Below are 21,475 nucleotides of genomic sequence, written 5' to 3'. Positions count from 1 at the left end.
TTATTTGCTTGTGTAGCATGGATTAAACCCTGTTACTGAGTTCTGTTTTCTGTTTTCAGACGTTTGACAAGTGTTTCCTGGGTTCTTCAGAAACAGCAGATGCCAATCGAGTGTTTTGTGGGCAGATGACATCTGTTTACCTTTTTAGTGAGGCTCTCAATGCTGCTCAGATCTTTGCCATTTATCAGCTTGGACTGGGATATAAGGTATCTTAGAATTGACTTTCCTAAGTTTAATTCTTTATGGTAGTTCTTAAGAATGCTGTGACACTTTTGTGTCAAAAAAAAAAAAAGATCTTACAGTGTAATATTTTTATTAAACTCTTCTGTGTTTCTTCTGTAAGCCTATGTACGGCCTTAGAAGCTACAAGTAAGCATTAGTTCAGTTTGTTGATTTCTTATAGAACAAATAGATTGGTGTTCCTGTTTGCTTCTCAGAATTTCCATGTTGGTGATTGGGAGAGGGAGAACACAACTGTTATCTCAGACTTGGTTCACTTTTTCATTGAGGCTGAAAACTTTACATCAGTTATGATGTATTTGTTTTAGAAATGTGGCTTTATATATAGTTGCTTGTGCTAGTGGGGTTTTTTTAATGTGTGAAGTCAGTGCTGAGGATTAGTTTTGTTGCAGTGATTTATTATTTGTTTTGTCATAGCCTGAGGGGCACTAATTGAAGGCTGTTGTTCCCCAGCAGCTGTACAAACATACACTAAAAAAGATGGTTCCTTTTCTATCTGCTCCTCAATTATTAGTTCCTTCTGAGTGAACATTGCTGACAGTCCTGCTGTTTCCAGGCTGATGTGGTTCTTTTACATTACCCATCATCCTGGCAATGACACTCTTAGGGGACAAAAGAGTTCTGCCATTTTAATGCTGTAAAATTGACTTTGAGTCGTATGAGTCTTTGGTTCTTATGAGAACCTTTCTTTATGAAATACTGGTTGGTTAAAGAAGCAATATTTTAATCATTTTTTTGCAGTACTTTTTCTGATCTTTATATTCGATGTGCTTAATCTAATTTTTTTCTCTGTTCCTTCCTCAACCCTGCTTCTCGATCCAGGGAACGTTCAAGTTCAAGGCAGAAAGTGATCTCTTCCTCGATGAACATCACAAATTGTTGCTATATGATGGCAAACTCTCCAGTGCTATTGCTTTTATGTACAATCCAAGGGCTACAGATGCACAGCTGTGTCTTGAGTCATCCCCTAAGGATAACCCTTCTATTTTTGTTCATTCACCACATGCCCTCATGCTGCAGGTAAATCAACATTTTCATAGATTTGGAGGGTACAAATTATTTCTGTTTGAAAACCTAAAATCCAAGTTTATAGGGATTTTGATATGGAATTGTGTATAGGTTTGTGATTTTTTGGGTTTGACTTGCCCCTGTTTCTTGAACGAAAGAGGATGCCAAAGAATCCTAAAAAAAAAAAAGTATTCTATTAATAAATACAAAGGCTGGGTTAGCTTTGAAAAAAAAAATTCCTTCTTCCTCACTTCTGAGGTGTTCACTCCCCTACAGATGTTCCCTATCTCCCATCCTTTGCCCTGTTGATATGAAATCCTTTTCTTCCCAGTCCTTTGAATGCTACCTCCTGTATATTCACCTGAGGATCTGCACTGTAGATCTGTGTCTAGAAGTATCTGTAGCTAAAGCAGTAGGTCAGGCATTCTGGGCATTTAGTGTGACTGTGGCAGCCAGTTTGTTTTTACTGTTTCTTTTTGTTTGGTAATAATACAGCTTTTATATTGAAGAAATGAAAGGCTATTTTAACAAACTTTTTATCAGTGTCTGAATGAGGTTTCAATATTTCATGTTTTTTCTCTGTCAGGATGTGAAAGCAGTCTTGACGCACTCCATCCAAAGTGCCCTGCACTCCATTGGAGGAGTGCAGGTGCTTTTCCCTCTCTTTGCACAGTTGGACTATAGGCAATATTCCTCAGACCACATTGACACAACTGTTTGGTGAGTGCATTACAGTACTTGCAGTGTCCTGGGCTTTGTTCCTTTGAAGTAAAGGAAATTGCCTGTTGCTTTATCCAATGGCAGAGTAGTTGGCATTGTCTTGTGCAACAGTGAATTATGTGTAAGAACAAAAAGGGTTACAGGCAGGACCTCAAAGTGATGCACTTGTTGGCACCACATGTTCTGTGAGAGCTCACAGAGAATCAAAATGTATACAAATTTTATAGTTGACAACTTTTTTTTTTTTTTCCTGTGTAGCAGAACAGTGGGTAATTCTCTTGAGCTTATTCCTGTCATGGAGATAATTCACTGGGGAAGGCTTCAAGACAAACTCCAGGAAGGGTGAATTTTTCAGCAGCATGAAGTCATTCCTTGGAATTTTTCTTGGTTTTGTTTTAACCTTCAGATTTTTGGAAGATGCTGTTACTTAGTGTTGATGCTAGGCTTTTCCTCTGGTTTGAGCTCTGGTACAACTACATCCAACTTCTGAACACCCAGACACAGAAGCTGGTGAAGCTCTAGAGCTCCTAAGTTCAAGAGCAGCAGTAAAAGCAAAGAGATTGTTTCTTAGAATTCTTCTCTGATTCTCTGCATTTGTAGCTTCATGGCTGTTTAAAGATGATCTGTATCCATATTGTTTCTTAGAAGGGATGGTAACAATATTCCTTCAGAGCATCTCTTTGTGTCTGGTGTCTCCTGAGCTGACTCAGACTTGGGCATCTGTGTTATGAGTCAGGGATTTGATGCAGTTGCAAATTGGCCCAGCAATACAGGGGTTTTCAACTGGTTGAAGTCTTGATCCACAGGCAGTAATGGCTTGACAGGAATAGTTCCTCTGGCAGCAGCACAACAGCAAAGCTGTGTAGAGAAAAACATTTGCTCCTCTGATAGCTTAAGAAGTAGAATGGCAATTGTAACCTATCTTGCAGGAGTTTGTAGTGGAAACATAAAGCACAGAGTAGTACAAACTTAACTGTTGCTTTTTGCAAGAATTCAGAAGGATTTTGCTTTTGTGATTATCTCAGAGTTCAGAATTTCAAGTTAGAAAGGCATTAATAAAATAAAGAAGTTTTTTGAAGCAAGCATTCAAAAATTAGTCTTGCTTTTTGTTTTAAAAGTTCTGAGTTACATAACAGAACATTTACTTAACATGTATCTCAGGATTGTGTGGTGGTAGCGTTAATTTGGAAATACTTTATCTTGCTGTAACCCTTTAACACATTTTTGTTTACTAAAACATGTTTTCCAGTTCTACTTTACTGGCATTCATCATGGAGTTGTTGAAGAACTCTATTGCTATGCAAGAACAGATGCTGTCCTGTAAAGGCTTCCTTGTGATAGGACACAGCCTAGAAAAGGTAAAGTAAATCTTCCTTAATGTTTTACATTAATGTTGATTTTTTTCTTGAGTTAAATACTTTTCCTAGACTGTTGCAGGGCTCTCTTTAAGCAAATCTTCTTTTGCAGTCTTCCAAAGCTCACGTTACCAGAGCTGTGCTGGAACTTTGCCTTGCCTTCTCAAAGTACCTGAGCAATTTACACAATGGGGTACCCCTGCTGAAGCAGCTGTGTGATCATGTTCTCCTGAATCCTGCAATATGGATTCATATCCCAGCACAGGTAAAATTGCTTATCCTTATCAATAAGATGTCTTCTGGTGTATTGATTTGGGAGTGTTGAAACTAAGCCTTGACTCCAAAGAATTATGGGTTCTCGCTCCACAACAGAAATCATCCAGGAATTGTCTTCAGGCTCTGCTTTGCTACATATAATTGTCAAGTTTTGCAGACTCTCAGGGTTTTCTGGGATTTGGGAGACTTACAGTGTTCTGCATAACAGAGTTGTGACTTTTGACCCAGACTGGGAAGGAAGTTTGGATGGGTTAGCTGGGAAAAACTCAGCAATTTTTGAAGAGGAAATTATCTTGGTTGTCAGATTTTAAGTCTTGATATAAATTGGAAGTGAGCATTTTTTGTTTTGGTGAATTTCTGTTCTCTGACAGTGAACAACTTTGATCAAAACTTTGCAGCTGAAACCTTATTACCAGCACTGCACAGTTTCAGAAATAGAATTAAATTTTTCATCAGTTTTCAGGGGTTTTAAGACTAAGCTATACAGAGAAAATCTATTTAGGACATTTTGATAGATAAAATGTAAGAATTCAGTTGTCTGACATGCTGTAATTCAGGTGTGATGCTTTTTGTTTTCCTGACTGGCGGTGTAGGTTCAGCTGACCCTGTACACTTACCTGTCCACCGAGTTCATTGCCACTGTTAACATTTATGGCGCAATCCGGCGGGTTGGGACAGTTCTTTTGGTCATGCACACCCTCAAGTATTATTACTGGGTGGTGAACCCTCAGGATCGCAGTGGGATAACTCCCAAGGGCACAGGTATGTACATATATGTATATTGAGTTTTATTCTCACAATCTGGTGTTTGTTTTATAAAAGTTTTATATACAATGTTTAGAAGAGATCCGTCAGTTCTTCAGAAATAATTGCCTTTCAGTGGGGTGGGTTCCCTGTAACAGTGAGTGGTGTGCTTTTGTCCTTGAGAGATTTTTTTTTTCACAATCTATAGCAAACTTAGATTTGCTATAGATTGTGAAAAAATCCTCTGTCATCAGACACCTATGTCAACTGATACTCGGCAGACGTGGTCAGAGAAATGGTAGGATGTTGGAACATCAGAGCTGTGCTTGGGAATATGGTCTTTCTCAGTTATTTTTGGAATTTCAGAGAGAGTAGATGGGAGAGAGCTAGATTTACTAGGAGTGAGTGCTCCCTAGATGTGTCTGACTTCCTGCCACCAACTTCTCAAAATTACCAGCCTTGCCTGTTAGAGGGCTGTAAGGATTGTTTTGTAGTATTTTTCATCCTTTAAGAAGCAAAGCATGCATGTTTTCTCCTTTCTTTTTAATCCCTCGTGGATTTACTTAGTTTCATAATGCATTTATTGAGCCTGAGGCAAGTGGATGAGTAGGAGAGTCTTAGTAATGCAGTTTAATGGCTTATTTTGACTAGGCTGGTTTATATTGAAAATAGCTGTTCTTAAACCAAATATGCCTGTGGGCCTATGCTGTATAAAACCAGACTCATATGATCACTTTCATTCTCTAGATGGTTTGCTTTTCTGTGATGATTAAGATCATGAGAACTGTGACCCTACAGGCAAATGTAAAAACTGTCCCCCAAAATGTAGTTGCAGCACTTCATTTGCTTTCTGTACCAAAGCTTTTACTTGACTTTGACACTTGGTTGCACCTGTTTTTTTAACCTTGCCTCTCCTGGGAGCTACTGAGTGTCTGGGTATTTAAAATGTTTCTTTGGAAGTCTGCTTTACACAGAGATGGCAGAAGCCAGTTCTTTTTGACTTTGAGTTAAAAATTTACGTCATATCTTTCAAGGTACTCTATGTACATGGCATTGTAAGATTGATTTTTTGTGCATTTAGCCAGTGTATAATAATGTAGCTCTTGCTTTGAGCTATGGCGGAACTTAAGAAAAACCTGTGAACTGCAAAATTTTGAAATCTGGCAATTCTGACCTAAAGTTCTGGTATCAGTCTTATTCCTTGCATGGAGTTGGTTTATAGCACTACAAGGGAATGTTAAAATCTTCAGAATTTAGGTGAAGCCTTAGTGGAACCTCACTATCCAGACATTTTGCTAGTAAAAAGCGATAAAACACAGTAGTGTTTTGTGGTCTGAAATGGAGGCTGGGAAGACTTAGAATTGTGCCTTCTTCACCCAGAAATTGCCTTTTATTTTTCTTTTTGTGAAAATGCTGTGCTAATAAAGACTTTTAATTTTTATTTATCTTTTTTTTTTGTAGATGGTCCACGGCCTACTCAGAAGGAGATTTTATCCCTGCGAGCATTTTTGTTGATGTTCATTAAACAGCTAGTCATGAAGGTAGGATAGCTTTAAATTAGGGTAGGATATTTGCGTTTCCTTTCACAAAGAAGTCCCTAACGTGCTTTAAACATGTTGAATTTTGAGATAGCAAATAGAAGCAGCTGTGTAAGGTGCTTCTTTTTGTTGTGGCTCTTGCCACAGACAGCAGTGCTCAAGGATGCTTTTTTTCCCCTTTTAAGCTGTTTTTATTAGAAATGGAGCTGTTAGTAGCTTAGAAATGTTTACTGTTGGGGAAATAAGTATTTAATTTTTTTTTTAACATGAACAGTATCAGCCAGCTATGTCATAAGTGCCTAAAGACTAAATAGAAACATTTGATACTGTGTGCTGTGGGTCAGTGGGACAGAGGAGGATAAGAAAGACTATGAGTAAGTTTCATAACTGTTTCTTGGACATTAGAGGAATATTGGAATTCAGCAGCTCTGTTGCTTATAGGCTCTTCATGACCTTTTCCTATCATAAGTTTTTGTTCTCTCTGTGTAAGCCCTGCTCAGCAATAACAAAAATATCTCTATGTTATCAACAGTGTTTCCATCACAAATCCAAACCACAGTGTGTGTTGTCTCCTGAAAATCAATTCTACCCCAACCAAAACTAGCACAAAAATAAATAGAGCACCCATTGAAAAAGTTTGAGTTTGATCCTTTGGCAAGTTTTCTGTTTGTACATAGTGGTGCAAAATCTTTTTGGGAAATGAAGGACTTGCTTTAAAAAATAAAAGCCCTATAAGTGAAGAAGCCTGCTTTTGCCAACCCTCATCCTGTTCTTGGAATCTGTTGGCTTTTATTTTCACAAAAATACCTCAAGGCATATTGCTGGCATAGGTGCCATAAATAATTGAGATTTCTTCAAAGTTGATAGCAACTGAAGATGGGCTTCTCTAGTGGAAAATAAGAACCAAACATAGATATGGGTATAGCTAAGAGGCTTGTAATTAACTCCAAGATCTGCTTTTGAGTCCTTTATGCTACCTCAATTTAATTCTTCTATTAACAGGAAGCTCTCAGTTCAAATTGACTGTATCAATTAACATGTATTACTCTAACAATTTCATATACTATATTGTTTTTATGCCTGTGCTGAAATTACTTTAAAACACTTTTATGGCATTCAGCGGGTGCTTTTGGGGGCAGGGAAGGAGCTGCCTTGCAACTATGAAGCTATTACAGGATCAGGTGAAAGCAAATTTGGTGTGTGGTACTTGCTTTGTGATATGAACGTTTCTTGTAACAATGATTTTTTTTGGAAACAGCATTCTTTATTTAAAAGGTGATACTTAAAACCTGTTTTTTTTAAAGGACTATGGAATAAAGGAAGATGAATTGCAGGCTATCCTCAATTACCTGCTTACTATACATGAGGTAATTTTTAATTTGGGGGATGTGTTTATGAAGAATGCCTTAGTGCTGTTTGTGACCAAATGTTTGACTAATTTCAGATATAACCTCCTTTATGCCACAAGATGGCTCTGCAGAGGAAGTAGCAAACATTGTCCAATTCTTAGAGTAGTGTGCTAATATGCCAATATTCTTGCAGTGATTTAAGCACTATGTTCAATGTTAGATTGAAGTTCATTAAGCCAGTAAGTCAAAATGGTTTCTTATGTTCTACAAACCAATTTACCAAGCAGAAAAACAGATGGTGAGACTGACTTTAAAAAAAGTCAAAACCTTGTTTTAGGCTGCCTAAGTAATATTTTTTGTTTTCTTTTCCCTCTCCTTTTTATTTTGCTTCTTAAATAAAGCAATAAAATTGAAAACATGCATTAAAAAAATAAAGATGTATGTTAATGGCATCTAAGAGAAGCATATAAACTTAATTGGGAGAAAATGTTGGTTACCACTGATACATCTGCATCTTCATATTTTAGCACCAGGAAAAGGCACTTTATGCCAGATGCAACATCAAAGACAAGGGAAATGGGGACATAAATCTAACTGATCTCATTTCTGTAAGGGTGCTTGAAATGGGTAAAATAAGGAATTAATTGAACTTCATTTCAAGCAGTATAGATTTTTGTATTTTTAAAGAATTTTGCTTACACCTATACTTTCATTTTATTTTCTGTGCTGGTTACTACTACTTGGTATTACCATAGTCAAGCAATTCTGCTGTATGTGGAGGAGTAAATAATAAGACCCTTAGTACCATATAAGAGTGAACTAAAATAGCAGAAGCTTTACATGGCCTTCAGATGAGGATGTGATATTTTAAATATCGTGACAGTTTGCGTACTCATGTGTCAAAGATCCATGAATGCTGAATCCCACAGTCTAAATGTAGATTCAGAAAAACATCAACAAAAAAAATAAAGTTTAGCCTTCTCATATGGCTAAATAGTGATAGCATCTGTAATGTCAGCTGTTAATATCATCAGGTGAACAGAGTTGTTCAGGAGAATGTAAAACTGATTTTTCTAATGGAATATTAGAGTATTTGTACAGAGTACTCTAGAGTAAAGAATCAGAGTATTTGTTCAAAAGTGTTGGTCAGTGTTTTATTTGTGGACTCTTTTTGTTTTAAAATAAACTTTCATTTTAATACTACAGAGTATGTGAAAAGACAGTTACATTTTGTTATTTCTGAGGTTATTTTTAGTTACAATGAACTTGGAACAAGTTAATGAACTGTAGCCTAGAGTGCTTTAAATTAAAAGTATGGAAAAATTTACCAAGGGACTTGAATTACCCATTTAAAATATTGTCTGTGGCAGGTGGTAGTATTTTTTTCCTTATGATTTGGACATTTCTGAGTAGAAACTTTTCATTAAACAGCACCCTGTGCCCCAGAAAATGTGCAGCAGTTTATTTGTAGCTCCCGTGCAGGAGAGGATTGGGAAATACACATGAAAACAGAGGAGCATGTGTGTGGAAGGAAGTAACATGGTCTAAATTTCCATTACCTGTCAAATCCTTACATCCCAGACACTGATATATCACTGTTCACCCTAAACAATTAAGTATATTTTTTGCAATGTTTTCTCCTGCACTTGCCTTTAGAGCTGTAGTTCTTTTGATCCTGGCCAAAGTGATTTGGTCCTTAGTTTATTATTAATCTCCACATACTTTTGAAATGTTTTGTAGTGGTTCTTTTAGCCAAAACAATGTTCTGGTGTTAATGTGTTGTGAATTAAAATTTGTAACTTTTATCCAACAGGATGACAATCTAATGGATGTCTTGCAGTTGCTGGTTGCTCTGATGTCAGAGCATCCTGGTTCTATGATTCCTGCATTTGATCAGAGGAATGGATTACAGTAAGTTTGAATTTTCTAAGTTGGAAAAAGGAAACAGTGTTTTGACCATGCTGTTGCTTGCAAGAATTCCCATGAAATCTGAATGGTTCTCATCAGTGTGTGCGTTGCAGTCAGAGACTCCTCATCTTGGGAGATTTTTGGGTCCAGGTGTTCATTTTGACAAGAGGTGCTGTTGGATTTATTATCAATGAGGTGGTTTTTTTTAATGTTTCCAAGCTGCCAGTCACACTTAAACAGGGAGTGATCCGTTTCAGTCTGTGCATTGATGGTGCTCTGTCTTCAGCCCCCCATTCTTACAGATGTCTTACAACTGGAAGGGGGCTGACAAAAATTGATTCAGATGTGTTCTGATCCTTGTTAGTTCTCTGCCCATTTTTTTTTCCTGTGGGACTTTTCCAGAAAAACTTTTTATTTGTTTAAAAGTAGCACTTTGTGCTATGCACTGTTTGGAATCTTTTCCCCAACAAATAGAAAAAAAGTGTTGAACACTATCGTGAGAGAAAAGTAGGAGAAATAGCAAATTCTACTTGTACAAGTAGAAATCTGCTAGAGGAGTTAAGTTATGGCTCCTTTTGTCTTGTAGCTCTCAGAGGGTGGTCACAGTATTGAATTTTCCTAATTTAACAGGAACCTGCCTGAACACAGTGGGGAAAAAAGTGGTACAGGCAAACAAATGTAAGAACAACTCATAGAAGGATGTGGGGAATAGTAATTCTCTCACTGTGTAAAGGCGGAGTCTTGTTTCTTACACCTATTTAGTCGCACCTATTGGTTAATCCCTGTTTATATATATATATTCTTTTTCCAGTTGCCCTTACTCAAGAGACTGCATTCAGGCATGTTTCTGTTTTCTCCCCTTGTAGTGCTGGACTGATTATTTTTCTTTTTACCCATTTTCATCAGATTTGATTTCATTTGTATGGTAATGTGTTACGTATGGGAAACTAATAAAGACCTCTAAATACTAAAGTATTTGAATGTCAGGTTGGGTCTCCAGTGCAGTACATTTGGTTTTATTTAACAACTAGCAGTAGGTGCTTTTATTTTTTGTTAACAAGTGTATGAGCAAGTCAGCATGAATAGTCAGTCCACAGTGAGAAATCACTTTGTTTTCCTGTCTCATTTGTTACGCTCCTTGCACTGGTATTGTCTCCAGTCACTTAATGGATTGTTTGTATGCTTCTTGATACATCTACTTTTTGCAATTAAGGCATAATAATCTTGAAATTTAAAAGTAATTTTCCAAAACTTTATAAATATTTGGAGTTCTCTTAAAATTAAAATGTTAAAGTAACCAGTCTAGTGGGGGGCAGAAAAAAAAAAGCAAGGAAATGCTTTTCCCCTATACAGTTAGGAAATCCTGATAGTATTCTGTAAAGAAAAGAGGAGAAATGGATTCCATTGCTTGAATGGCCAGTGCATCATAAGTTTTGCTTATTTCTTTCCTTCTATAGTTTCTGTGGTTGCAGCATTCTCCAGGATAAATTATTTGTTATACATAACTGTTTTTTAATCACCTTTGGTTTTACCTTTAATTCTGGTATCTGGTATAGAACTATTTTTTTTTTTTTTTTTTTTTTTTTTTTTGGGTCTTAGTTCAGATGTCCTCAGAATTATTTTTGGGTATATAAAAATAAAAGTACGTAACTATTGATGAGTGCTCAGTTATGTGCAGATAAGGCCTAAAAACTTAAATTCCTTTGAACTCTAAAACTTGCAGATCTAAAATGCTATATTGTAACATGGGATAGTTTTGGAAAGGCTTTCCAAAATTGTTTAAATGAGGTAGGCTTTTTCCTTCTCCCTAGTGAAATGATCCAAATTTCTTCAAAATTTTTATCTTAACTTATTTATGGTAAAGGGTAAGTACTGTGCCTTCTGTTCCATGAATATTTTCTTTTTTTAAAAAGAGCTTAGTAGTCCATGTAGATAAGTAAAATTGTATTTCACAGATTTAAAGATCTGTTGAATACTATGAACCACAGTCCAGCTAGAATCAGATAGTGATGTGGCCCTAAGCACTTGACTGTTTAAAAAGTAAGTGATCAAAGAAATTGGATGTAACTGATAAATACATTTAGATGTCTGAAGTTTTTATGGGAGGTTTACAAGGAGCAAAAACCTGCATTTGTTATTCACACTGACAGAAGACCAATGTGTTTTCTCCACTTAGGGTTGTCTACAAGCTTTTAGCATCACAAAGTGAAGGCATCAGAGTGCAAGCTCTGAAAGTGATGGGATATTTCTTAAAGCATCTTTCTCCAAAGTAAGTACTGATTTGGGTCTTAAAACTAAACCTCCCAAGAAAGGAAGGAGTAAAGGTAGGTTGTGACACAGACATTGTATTTGTTGTTTTGGATATAAATTATTGGGTGTGTATACACACATTTGTGTGTAAAGGGGAAAAAGCTATAATGGAGGTTAATCACTAAATAGACTTCACTGAATAGGAGCTGCTCTTCTTCAACTACCCCTCAGTCTATTTGTCACAAATGTGTTTTTGATATGGTGGAAGTGCTTGTTGCTGGCAGCTAGTGTCCAGGCATTATCACTCCTTATCAAGCTGATTGAATAGTTACTTGCAGTATGGCCTCCTTCTTTTTGAAGTGACCCTTTTCCAGTGAAATCAATAGCAAGAATTAGACTGGTGAGACAGAACCCCTTGTTACTGAGAACTAGCTTTAATGTGTCTTGACTTGACTGTGATAGTAGATAACTATTGAGATTGCTGTCCATGCATTTTTGAGTGAAGTGAGGGCCAAGGTGTGCTCTCCTCAGTGTTTATCCAGAAATCCCCAAGGCTGTGTTTCAGCTCTTGGGGCCCATGGGTGAGTGGACCTCATTTACGGAATAAAGGTGGCTGCCTTCAGGGAATGATTTGTCCTTTCAGAATTTGAACACTTCCCCTTTTCCTTCACCAAAAGTGAAAGACTTAAGAAACAAACAAGAAAAATATCTTAACAGTGATTTTATATTTCTTGAGGCACATGTTTTAAACTTTTTCTCCCCTAAAGCAAATGGAATGCGTGTTTTTTTAATCTTTCTCTACCATTTTAGGAGAAAAGCTGAAGTCATGCTTGGACATGGATTGTTCTCTTTGTTGGCTGAAAGGCTGATGCTTCAGACAAGCTTATTCACCATGACCACATACAATGTCCTCTTTGAGGTAGTCATACACTGTAGTTAGGATTCAGTCTTTCTAATAACTTGTAAGACATTGTTAGAAAATTGCTTACATATTTTTGCTGATATGTTCCAGATGACACTAAACCTCAGTGTGATGCAGCTGAATGCTGCTTTCCCCCCCGCCCAAAGCTCGCTGCTTTGGATTTATCCCCTCCTTAACTTGGTTATGCTCATTATGAACAATTCTAGATAATGAGTAACCTGTATGTCTCAACCAGATGCTCATGTAGATGTGGAATTTTATTATAGCAATGATCTTGCCTTAGGATAATTGCTTTGGTTAGATTCACATTCATCTTCCAGTGTACTTTAAATAACAGTATGCACTTAAGAGAGAAATAAAAGAATAAAGCAGCTTACAGAGTTTTAGAAACAGGATGAATTAAATTATCAAGAAAGTTAGTGGGGATTTTTTGGGATCATTTTTAGAATGATGTTGATTGTGCTGCATCCAATATTTTTCAGTAAGCTCTCTTCATGTACATTGATGTGGCATCTTCTTTTTTCTTGCTAGATTCTGACTGAACAGATTTGCACTCAAGTAATACATAAACAACATCCTGACCCAGATTCAATGGTGAAGATACAAAATCCTCGTAAGTATGGTACACATTTTTAAGTGCTACCTTAAGAAAAGTCTGCTTTAAAAGAATCCCACCAATGTACAAGCTTATTAATTACACCTATCAGTCTTCTAATCTCAGTTTTACATTTTTTTCACTTTAAAAGACAGATTACTTGTATTTAGTTGGAGTTATGTACAGAGTATGTCTCTACAGCTTTTTGAAAGACATTTTATGTGTCTCCAGTTCATAACTCACCTTTTTTGGCTGTGCAGAACATTATGAAATGCTTTTTCAAGACTTTTATGCACAGGATACTTTGATTTAATACATGTTAAGGTATTCCAGCAAAATTTGAATGCATTATTTAGTGATGTCAGACTAAATTACCTAAAATATGGAAACACCTTTCATCTTAAATAAAATTCAGTAAGACAATGCTAGATGGAAGATAGGAGAAATGTATCTGCTCACTGTTCTGGTTAGCTTACTTTATTGGAAATATCTTGATATGAAACTTTAGATGTCTTTAGAACTGAAAGAAAATTCTGATCTCCTTTCCTGAATTATGTACATTATTAATGTGTTCTGTACATAATACAATGGACTTATGATAGTTTTGGGAGTTAGCTTTTTTCTGGAGAAATAACAGATTGTTCACTTTTCTAGCTTTGTCATTAAACGTAGGTCGCAGTTGTAAGTTTACTTCAGGTGGAAAAGGGAGGAAGAGAAAAGAAAGCAAAGCAGAAATGGAGGAAATAAATCTGGTTGCATTGTGCCATTTTCCTTCTGGTAAATTCATATGAAGCAAGAGATGTTAGCATGTTTCTGTTGCTTTCTCCTTAGACTTTTGGAGTTGACAGTTACTACTGTGGTCAGTATAGACTATATGGGGACTGAGTTGATTCTGAAATAATGTAGGTCTGGTAGGAAGAGTGACTTCTAGAGTCCCTTTTTTAGATCATTACTGTTATCAGATAAGGAATTTCTCTTTAAAGAAGTTGTACAAGATGAACTGCAACTATCACAGTGACTGTGTTCAAATTGCACCCTAATTCATTTACAAAGTTGACTTCTTTTAAAGTAGCAAGGAAAGTCACTGCCCCTCTACTTCAAAAAGTGCTATGTACCCTGAATTTTGACCTCCTAAAAACACAGGAAACTTTGTGATAATAAGAGATAAAATTTTATATGATTTTTTTTTTATAACGGAAACTGATAAGTTTAATTGGAAGTTGGTTGCATTCTTTGAAAATTCAGTATTGTTAAGGTAGAGCAAAATCTCATAAGGTAGAGCATTTTTCTCATATATTGGTTTTCTGAAGGATGCTTTTTTATGTGAACCTCATGTAAAAATTGTTCTGACAGATTCTGATAGCTTGTCAATTGTCATGCAGTAATATTTGTGTTACTTAAACATGGTAGTTCAATGAATTCCATGTTCTTTAGAGGTATACAAATCCCCCTGATGGGTGACTAGGTTTGAAAAGTATCGGAAGAAGGGATTTGTTATACTTAAACCTGCTTCTCCAATAGAGATGCGCTTTTTCTCAGTATAAAACTTTTTTATGTGGTGTCCCTTTCCTTGTGCAAACACTGTTGAAAGAGGCCTTGTGTTTTATGCTGTGCTTAGTTCTAATATTTTGTTACTCATGAACTGTTTTTCAGAGATTTTGAAGGTTATTGCAATCCTGATCCGTAATTCTCCACAGTGTCCAGAAACTCTGGAGGTGCGGCGAGCCTTTCTCTCAGATATGATTAAATTGTTTAACAACAGCAGAGAAAACAGGAGGTAAGATGGCTTGTTTTATGCACAACTATATAAAATAAATAACAAAGTCTCCTAGTAAATTAAACTCATGAGGGCAGATACAGCTTCATTGCTGTTTCAGCAAATTCTGTGCTCTAGCAAAGGTGTCAGTATGAAAAATTAGAGAAGCTTTGCATGTAGCAATTTTTTAAAGCATGTTGGATTCTTGACTTAGCTGTTGTATATATTTCTAAGATATATTTTATAATCTGATTCAGTAGCATGTGTGTGTTTTGCAGGAGTTTGTTGCAGTGCTCTGTCTGGCAGGAGTGGATGCTTTCCCTTTGTTGTTTTAATCCAAAGACTTCTGAGGAGCAGAAGATAACTGAGATGGTGTATACCATATTTCGGATTTTGCTGTACCATGCAATAAAATATGAGTGGGGTGGCTGGCGTGTGTGGGTGGATACACTGTCAATCACACATTCAAAGGTGAGATTCATCAAATTTTAGGAGCATTTCTGAAAAATTTTGGTGCTGGTCTTGCTTTTTAGTAACAGCAGCAACACAAGGTGGCGCACCAGAGCTATTCATCAACAAAAATACCTTTTAGTAACATCAAAAGGCTGTAAAACAAATGAGTAAAAAGCAAAGAAATTCAAGTTAAGGTAGATGCTTCTGCTGTTAAACTGTCATAGAATATGAGGTGAGAGTGCAAATCCATGCAGCATGAATGAGACTATTACCCTTTGTTATTGTTCTGTCTGTTGTTCTTAAAACTAGAGTAACATCATAAAAGTTATTAGTGGCTCTCTGAATGAGGCACAGTAGTACAAAAGATATTTTATACTGTCTTATTCTAAACAAGAGTGAGGCCAGTGTGGACCTCAGAATTATTCTGGTTATCAGAATATTTACTTAAAATGAATTAATTTATAAATTACCTATTTCTAAATGTGTGCAGTTAAGCAGTGAAAAGGATGGCTGTGAATCCAGAAGATCACTTTATGATACTACGGAATTGTTGGCATTTCTGAGATCTTGGATTTTGAACAATTTTTTTTCTTAGCAAAGGTCAGTCTCTGCAGACAGCAAGAACCTTGTTATTTTGCAGCTCTATTTATTGCATTCAGAGGCCCATAGTGCATTGTTGGGCTATGGGAGACAGTTGTAAAAATCTATGTAATAAAAATGGGTGAAATAACTTCATTAAACAGTTACTTAGCTAAGTGGAATTCCTGTGCAAAGTGCCCAGGGCCACACTTTAACCCTTACAGAGATCACATTTTTGGTGTTGGACCATTCTTAATATACTTCTTTGTTGGCTTTGCAGTCTTCAAAAACCAGTTTCCTCTCTTTGCCCCACGATGCAGAGGGCATGGGTGAATTGGCAAGCTGTAACCAGAGCAAAGATCCCTAATGTGCTTTTATATAAAACTGGCATAATTAACATGTGTGTGATTGCTGGGAATCACTGGGAATTGTCCCTTGGGAAAGATGGAGAGATGAATAAAAGGCCACCTTTTAACTCTTAGTCAGAGCTTTGGTATCTTGAATTTAGAAATTAGCTAGCACATTATCTTAAAATCTGTAGTTCTATTCCTAGACTCCTTTTGTAAGATAATGTAATGTCAGAAATCTCGTTTAAACAACATCTATGTCAGAAAGGTTATATGGATTTTTGGTCGTTCTTTTCAGTGACTTAATGTGGCTAATCAATGATGTAAAGTTCCTAGAGAAAATGTCCCAAGATTTTATTGTGATGCCATGGCCAAATGTCAAGAACAAAACCCTGCAGTTTTAGAAAAGACCAAAAAATAGATAGATATAGATAATGTTGGTCTGGTTTATTAATTTGTATTTTAAGGGATGCATGTTTTTGTGAAACACCATGAATGAGAAGATGACCTACTTCAGTCTGTGTTTCTCATTTTTTGTTCCTGGCATGCTGCAATAGGGAGGTGTCCTTGGTTGTAGAAATAACTCCCTGTAAGTTTTCCCAAGTCTGACTTTGTTGACTTTCTGGTCAATGTATAATATCTATCTGTTCTTCCAGACCATTTCAGAAGAAGTTGAATGATGGCACATTTGGAAGTGTGTGAGTGTGGGCAGAGTGTGGTGGTGGAATATTGAACAACTCCTAAAGGAATTCAGTTTCTTTGGCCATCAGTACTAATACTAGTTCCAGAAGCCTAAATGACAGTATTTAAACAGCAAAAGCAGCCAAAACCAAACTTGACAATATTGATATGAATGATGGTGCCATTATCAAGATTTTAAAATTTGACCTTTATTATGCACTTTCCATTTGAACTTTTTTTGTAAGTAATACATACAATTCATGCTACTAGCCAGATGAAACTAGATGATTCTTCAGAGCTCCCTGTCTGTTACATAAACATAAATAAGGATAAATCACAAAAAAGGTCTTGAAAAATGTCCTTTTACATTAACAGATAATTATAATGATTTTTTAATCCTGTTAATTTTACTTATTTTAAATGGTCTTGTGTCCTGTTTTACCACTATTGAGATTCATACAGATTCACACATAACCTGGTGTAGGCATAATTCAGTGGGCAAATTGTTCGATGCTAAGTGCATCTCAGATGTTTTTGATTTCTAGCATGCTTTCAAAGTAATGTGGGAATTATGGGAACAAAAATATTTCTTTAACATTGCTAAGAGAATAACCAGTTTGGGTTTTTCCTATTTCTCTCTAATTGTATTGGGTTACTGCTTATTTTTCCTTTTTATAACCCTCTGTGCCATTCGTGCCACTAATTTATAACACCATTCCATGATAAAGAACAAGTACATAAAGGACCAGTGTTACACAATTGGATAGGTTTTGCAGAGCTACACATCAAGATACATGCAGCTGCTATAAAAAGCCAAAGAAACTCAATTGCAATTTTATTGTCCAGTTTGATAGATTTCCTGCCACCTTTGTAGCAGGGAAGCTGTTTGTCACTGTAACCCTCTCCTCCAACAGCTGCACAGCGTTTTATAAACAGCAGTGGCTTTTCCAGCATAATTGCACTGCATTGGCTTCCTTGCATTCACAATTTAGAAGGTGTGTAGGTGTGTGCAACCTTTTAAAAGCCAAATTTCTTAGTATTACTCATATATATTGTTAATTTCCATATTATTTTTTGATACTTCCCACATATTAAACCATTGTATACAAAGGTGTTTAATCTGTTGCTTCTAGTTCAGTGAAAATACTATTGGAAAAATTAAATCACAGCTCCAGTTTGTTCTGACTGGCCAGTGTTGAATTTATGAAAGCATCCAAAAACTTTTATTTTTTAAACATTGCAACCATGCTGACTCAGCCTTAGATTTTTATCCGTCTAGTCCTGTTACTTTTACAAAGGACCAATGATTTGGGGGTTAATAATAGGAAACAAGTAAAGAATGGTGGAAAACTTCCCCTTTAACCTTTCAGCTTCCCCAGTTTTTAAAATAATAAAATTATTTACACAGTGCAATGCACTCCTAAATTATCTGAATGTTTTAAACTGGGAAGACTAACATCTGCTTATTTCAGGCCCTTAAATATATTTTACTACTTAAAAGTTGATTCATGTTACCTTTCTGTTAAAGAAAATATATTCAGGTGAAGAATTATGTTTGGTTTTAGTAGCTCAAGAAATTTTCAGTGAGTAAGACTCAGAGATGTTAATATGTGTGAGTGGCAGTTCTGTTTAAGTGGAAGAATTTTATTCATTGATCTGAATGAGAAGTATAATTTTAAAATGTTAATAGTGGGACCTTACATTACAGTGTATTTCTAACTAATTGTTAGTTTTCAGTCTAAAGTACAGTTGTAATAAACATTGTGACTTTTAAGTAAATTTACATATTCTTTTGTGCCCTCCTCATTTAATTTAAGGGAGGAGAAAAGAAGCCCAGAGCATTTATGAGTGCTATGTTTGCCAGGCTTTCATCACTGTCTGATGAGGGAAAACCAGCAAAAGCTGCAGAGATTAGGTGGTGGAGGGGTTAATATATGGTGGCAATTAAAAAACTAATTTGCTGAGAAGTGAATGTGGCTCAGTAGTTTTAGAGGGTAAGAGGCCATTGGAATCTGGAATCCAAATCCTGTTGGCATCCAGGATTTGCTTAGGACGCTTTTGTCTGTTTTTTATCCCTGTCATGAGGGCAGGAGGGTCTCCCACAGCTGAGATCTTCAGCTCCAGGGAAATCTGGAGGTTTCAGGTGTTCTTCAGTCCTCTGAAAAGTGTATCTGCATTGCCCTGAGGGGAAGCAGAGGTTCCTGGCCCAGAGGTCATTGTACCACTGCCAGTTTTTGCTTGTCACTTGTGCCATGCCCAATATGTCAATGAAGCAAAGCTGGGAGTACCCTTGAAATCATTCAATATTATGTTCAGTCTAATGGTGTAAGTAGTTATTTTTAATAAATATTACTTATTCTATGTAGAAATGATTCTCAGCTTGTCATCTGAGTTATGGAGAGCAGAAGGAGCTTGGAGACAGTAATGTTCAACCTTCTTTAGAGCTGTGCACCCCCAGCACAAATGTCTTGTGATGATGCAGTCCCTCACCTTTATGAGGTGTTTTCTTTTTACAGCTTCTTCTCTAGCAGATGTGTGGGAAGGCTTCTCTAACCAATAGCTGGAGGGAGAAGAATGTATTTTCATTGTTCTGCAGGCAGAGATGTGTGCCAGTGATGGGCTCTTACACGTGCAGTGTGTATGTTAATGGGGAGCTCCTCCATCTCATTATTCCCTTGGCTTGAGGGAGTGCAATGTCATGAATAAAGCTGCAGAATGCTAACATTTGACTAATCCAAACTGAAAGAAATGGGGATAGAATAGAAGGGAGCAAGGTAAACTGAGAATTTATAAAGCTGCAGAGAAGCCTTAAAAGAAGAGTGTAATAGAGATTTGCTTCTAAGTGCCAGAGCTCTCAAAACAAAGAATTATGGAAACATTAGCAGCAGAGAGATCTGGTGTATGAAGAGGCCAGTAGCTCTGAAATAGTCTTCCTAAGTAAAGAAGTTTGAGGAGAGAGAGGATTCTTATCTCTATGACTTGGTATAAAAAAAGCATGGAAGATGGGACATGTGTCTGCAGCCTCAAGAATTGTAAGTGGCTTTCTTTGCTATTGCTGCAGTGTGAAGCAATCCTCCTCCATAATTGCAGCTACCTCTGCTCACATTGTGGGGCCTCAATTAGATCTCCTGGCCATTCTTTGAAATTATGGATGTGGAATCTTTGCTTTAGGGCTGGCAACAATATATGGAGATAGTGGAAAAGGATGGCAGAAGTGAGCAGTGCATAAAACCTGTCGCTGGGCATTGCAACAATGGGGTGATAAATGCTGAATTTAGTTACAGAATATTTTTGTTAATAGCTAAATATCAAATATGTACAGATAGGGTTTGACAGTCCCCTGAACTGTGGCAGGGATTGACATAGTGAGAAAATACATATCTTGTATGATAGTGTGTGCTTGTGTCTTGCAATTTAAACTCATTAAAAGTGATAATTTCCTTAGTGAAAATGAGCTAATACATGTTCAATATGCGGTTTGAGTTTGTTGTTGTATGATGATGTAACAGTAAGCTGTTACATGACTTGAGGTAAAATGCTGTAACATGCATAAAATTCTCCCTCAGAAAAGCAGACTTTTATGAATTATATTGACTAGTACTTGCTTTCTAATTCTAGAAATTATTTTTTTTCTCAAGATGAGTAAAAAAAAAGGCAGAACTCTTGCTACTTAGGTGAAAATGCAAGGTACAGGAACAGCAGACCATCTTGGAGCAGTGGTTTCCCTGCACCTTGTACATCATTGAATGTGTTTCTGGTGGAAGTTTAGACTCCTCCTTTAGAAACCTCTTACCCTGCAAAGTATATTTGAACTTGCTTTGCTTAGCTTCCATCTGTGAACCACTCAGAAATAGCCCAGAGATTCCTTAAGTCAGTGGGTTACAGACTGTAACTCAGTGTGTGGTGCACACAGTACCTTTGTATCTTTTCCTCTGCTGAGTTGGAAATTAGTTTTGATATCTGTAATAGTAGTGTCTCCTGCCTAAACAGGCCTGTTTGTGCTTGGAGATTGGATTACACTTATGAAACAGTGTTAGTAGAGGAGAAGTGGAAAAAGCAGGTCAGTAAAATCCTATTTAAGATTCAAAAAGTTGTGATGCTTTTTGGAATTATGAAGAGTTTATTCATTTATTATGAAGAGTTTATTTTAACCAGCACAGGAGCTGATTTGCACTGAGCAGACTCTATGAGGAATTGTCTGACCTGTCTGGCAAGATATTCCTTTCCTCTCTCTACTCTATGAAATTGCCCACCTGAAAATGGAAAGAAAAGGCAAAAAATCTGAACGTATAGTTACAGTATTTTCTCAAAGTTCTTTAAAGCAAATGTCAATCATCTTACCCTTTCTCATTGCTGTATGCTAATTTTTCTCCTTGGCAATTAGTAAATGTTGGATGTCAAATTAAGCTAAAATTAACGGCTAAGGCAAATGCTGCAGTTATTAGCTTACAAGTGTCTTCAGCTGGTGGTGCGTAGAGATGCATTCCAAGCATTGCAGACAGCTATGGATTAGCCATCAAATGATGGGGAAGATTAATGATTGGCCTTTTAGCTCACTAATTTGAACAATTTCTGGTAATTAATTTTGTATTATCAGCTTTACAGTTGCAAATGCCTTAAGGAAAATAAAAAATTGCTTATGTACATTCAAGGTTCTTCAAGGTAGCAGTTGTCTTGTAAATTGTTGCGTGCTTGCAGATCCTTGTGTTTATTAATCTTTAATATCTTTATGTACTCTGTGCACTTGCTTTTAG

At 36.5% G+C, this 21,475-nt stretch overlaps 1 protein-coding gene across 5 annotated transcripts in view; it reads left to right on the top strand.

The window, feature by feature from the left end:
* LRBA (LPS responsive beige-like anchor protein) overlaps positions 1–21,475 on the top strand; it is a 368,498-nt gene that overhangs the window by 46,564 nt on the left and 300,459 nt on the right. For all 5 annotated transcript variants that reach the window (XM_063156757.1, XM_063156759.1, XM_063156760.1 and 2 more), the window contains exons 8-21: positions 60–206; positions 1,063–1,260; positions 1,835–1,968; positions 3,218–3,326; positions 3,436–3,588; positions 4,193–4,361; positions 5,805–5,884; positions 7,186–7,248; positions 9,044–9,141; positions 11,315–11,407; positions 12,199–12,307; positions 12,842–12,923; positions 14,559–14,682; positions 14,940–15,132. In XM_063156757.1, the coding sequence (XP_063012827.1) occupies positions 60–206; positions 1,063–1,260; positions 1,835–1,968; positions 3,218–3,326; positions 3,436–3,588; positions 4,193–4,361; positions 5,805–5,884; positions 7,186–7,248; positions 9,044–9,141; positions 11,315–11,407; positions 12,199–12,307; positions 12,842–12,923; positions 14,559–14,682; positions 14,940–15,132 (1,752 nt within the window). The remainder of the gene's footprint in view (positions 1–59; positions 207–1,062; positions 1,261–1,834; positions 1,969–3,217; positions 3,327–3,435; positions 3,589–4,192; positions 4,362–5,804; positions 5,885–7,185; positions 7,249–9,043; positions 9,142–11,314; positions 11,408–12,198; positions 12,308–12,841; positions 12,924–14,558; positions 14,683–14,939; positions 15,133–21,475) is intronic.

The sequence above is a fragment of the Melospiza melodia genome, chromosome 5 (genome assembly GCF_035770615.1).
Source record: "Melospiza melodia melodia isolate bMelMel2 chromosome 5, bMelMel2.pri, whole genome shotgun sequence".
NCBI classification, from domain to species: domain Eukaryota; kingdom Metazoa; phylum Chordata; class Aves; order Passeriformes; family Passerellidae; genus Melospiza; species Melospiza melodia.
The sequence above is the reverse complement of the archived record's forward strand: the minus strand, read 5'-3'. Positions and strand labels throughout refer to the sequence as shown.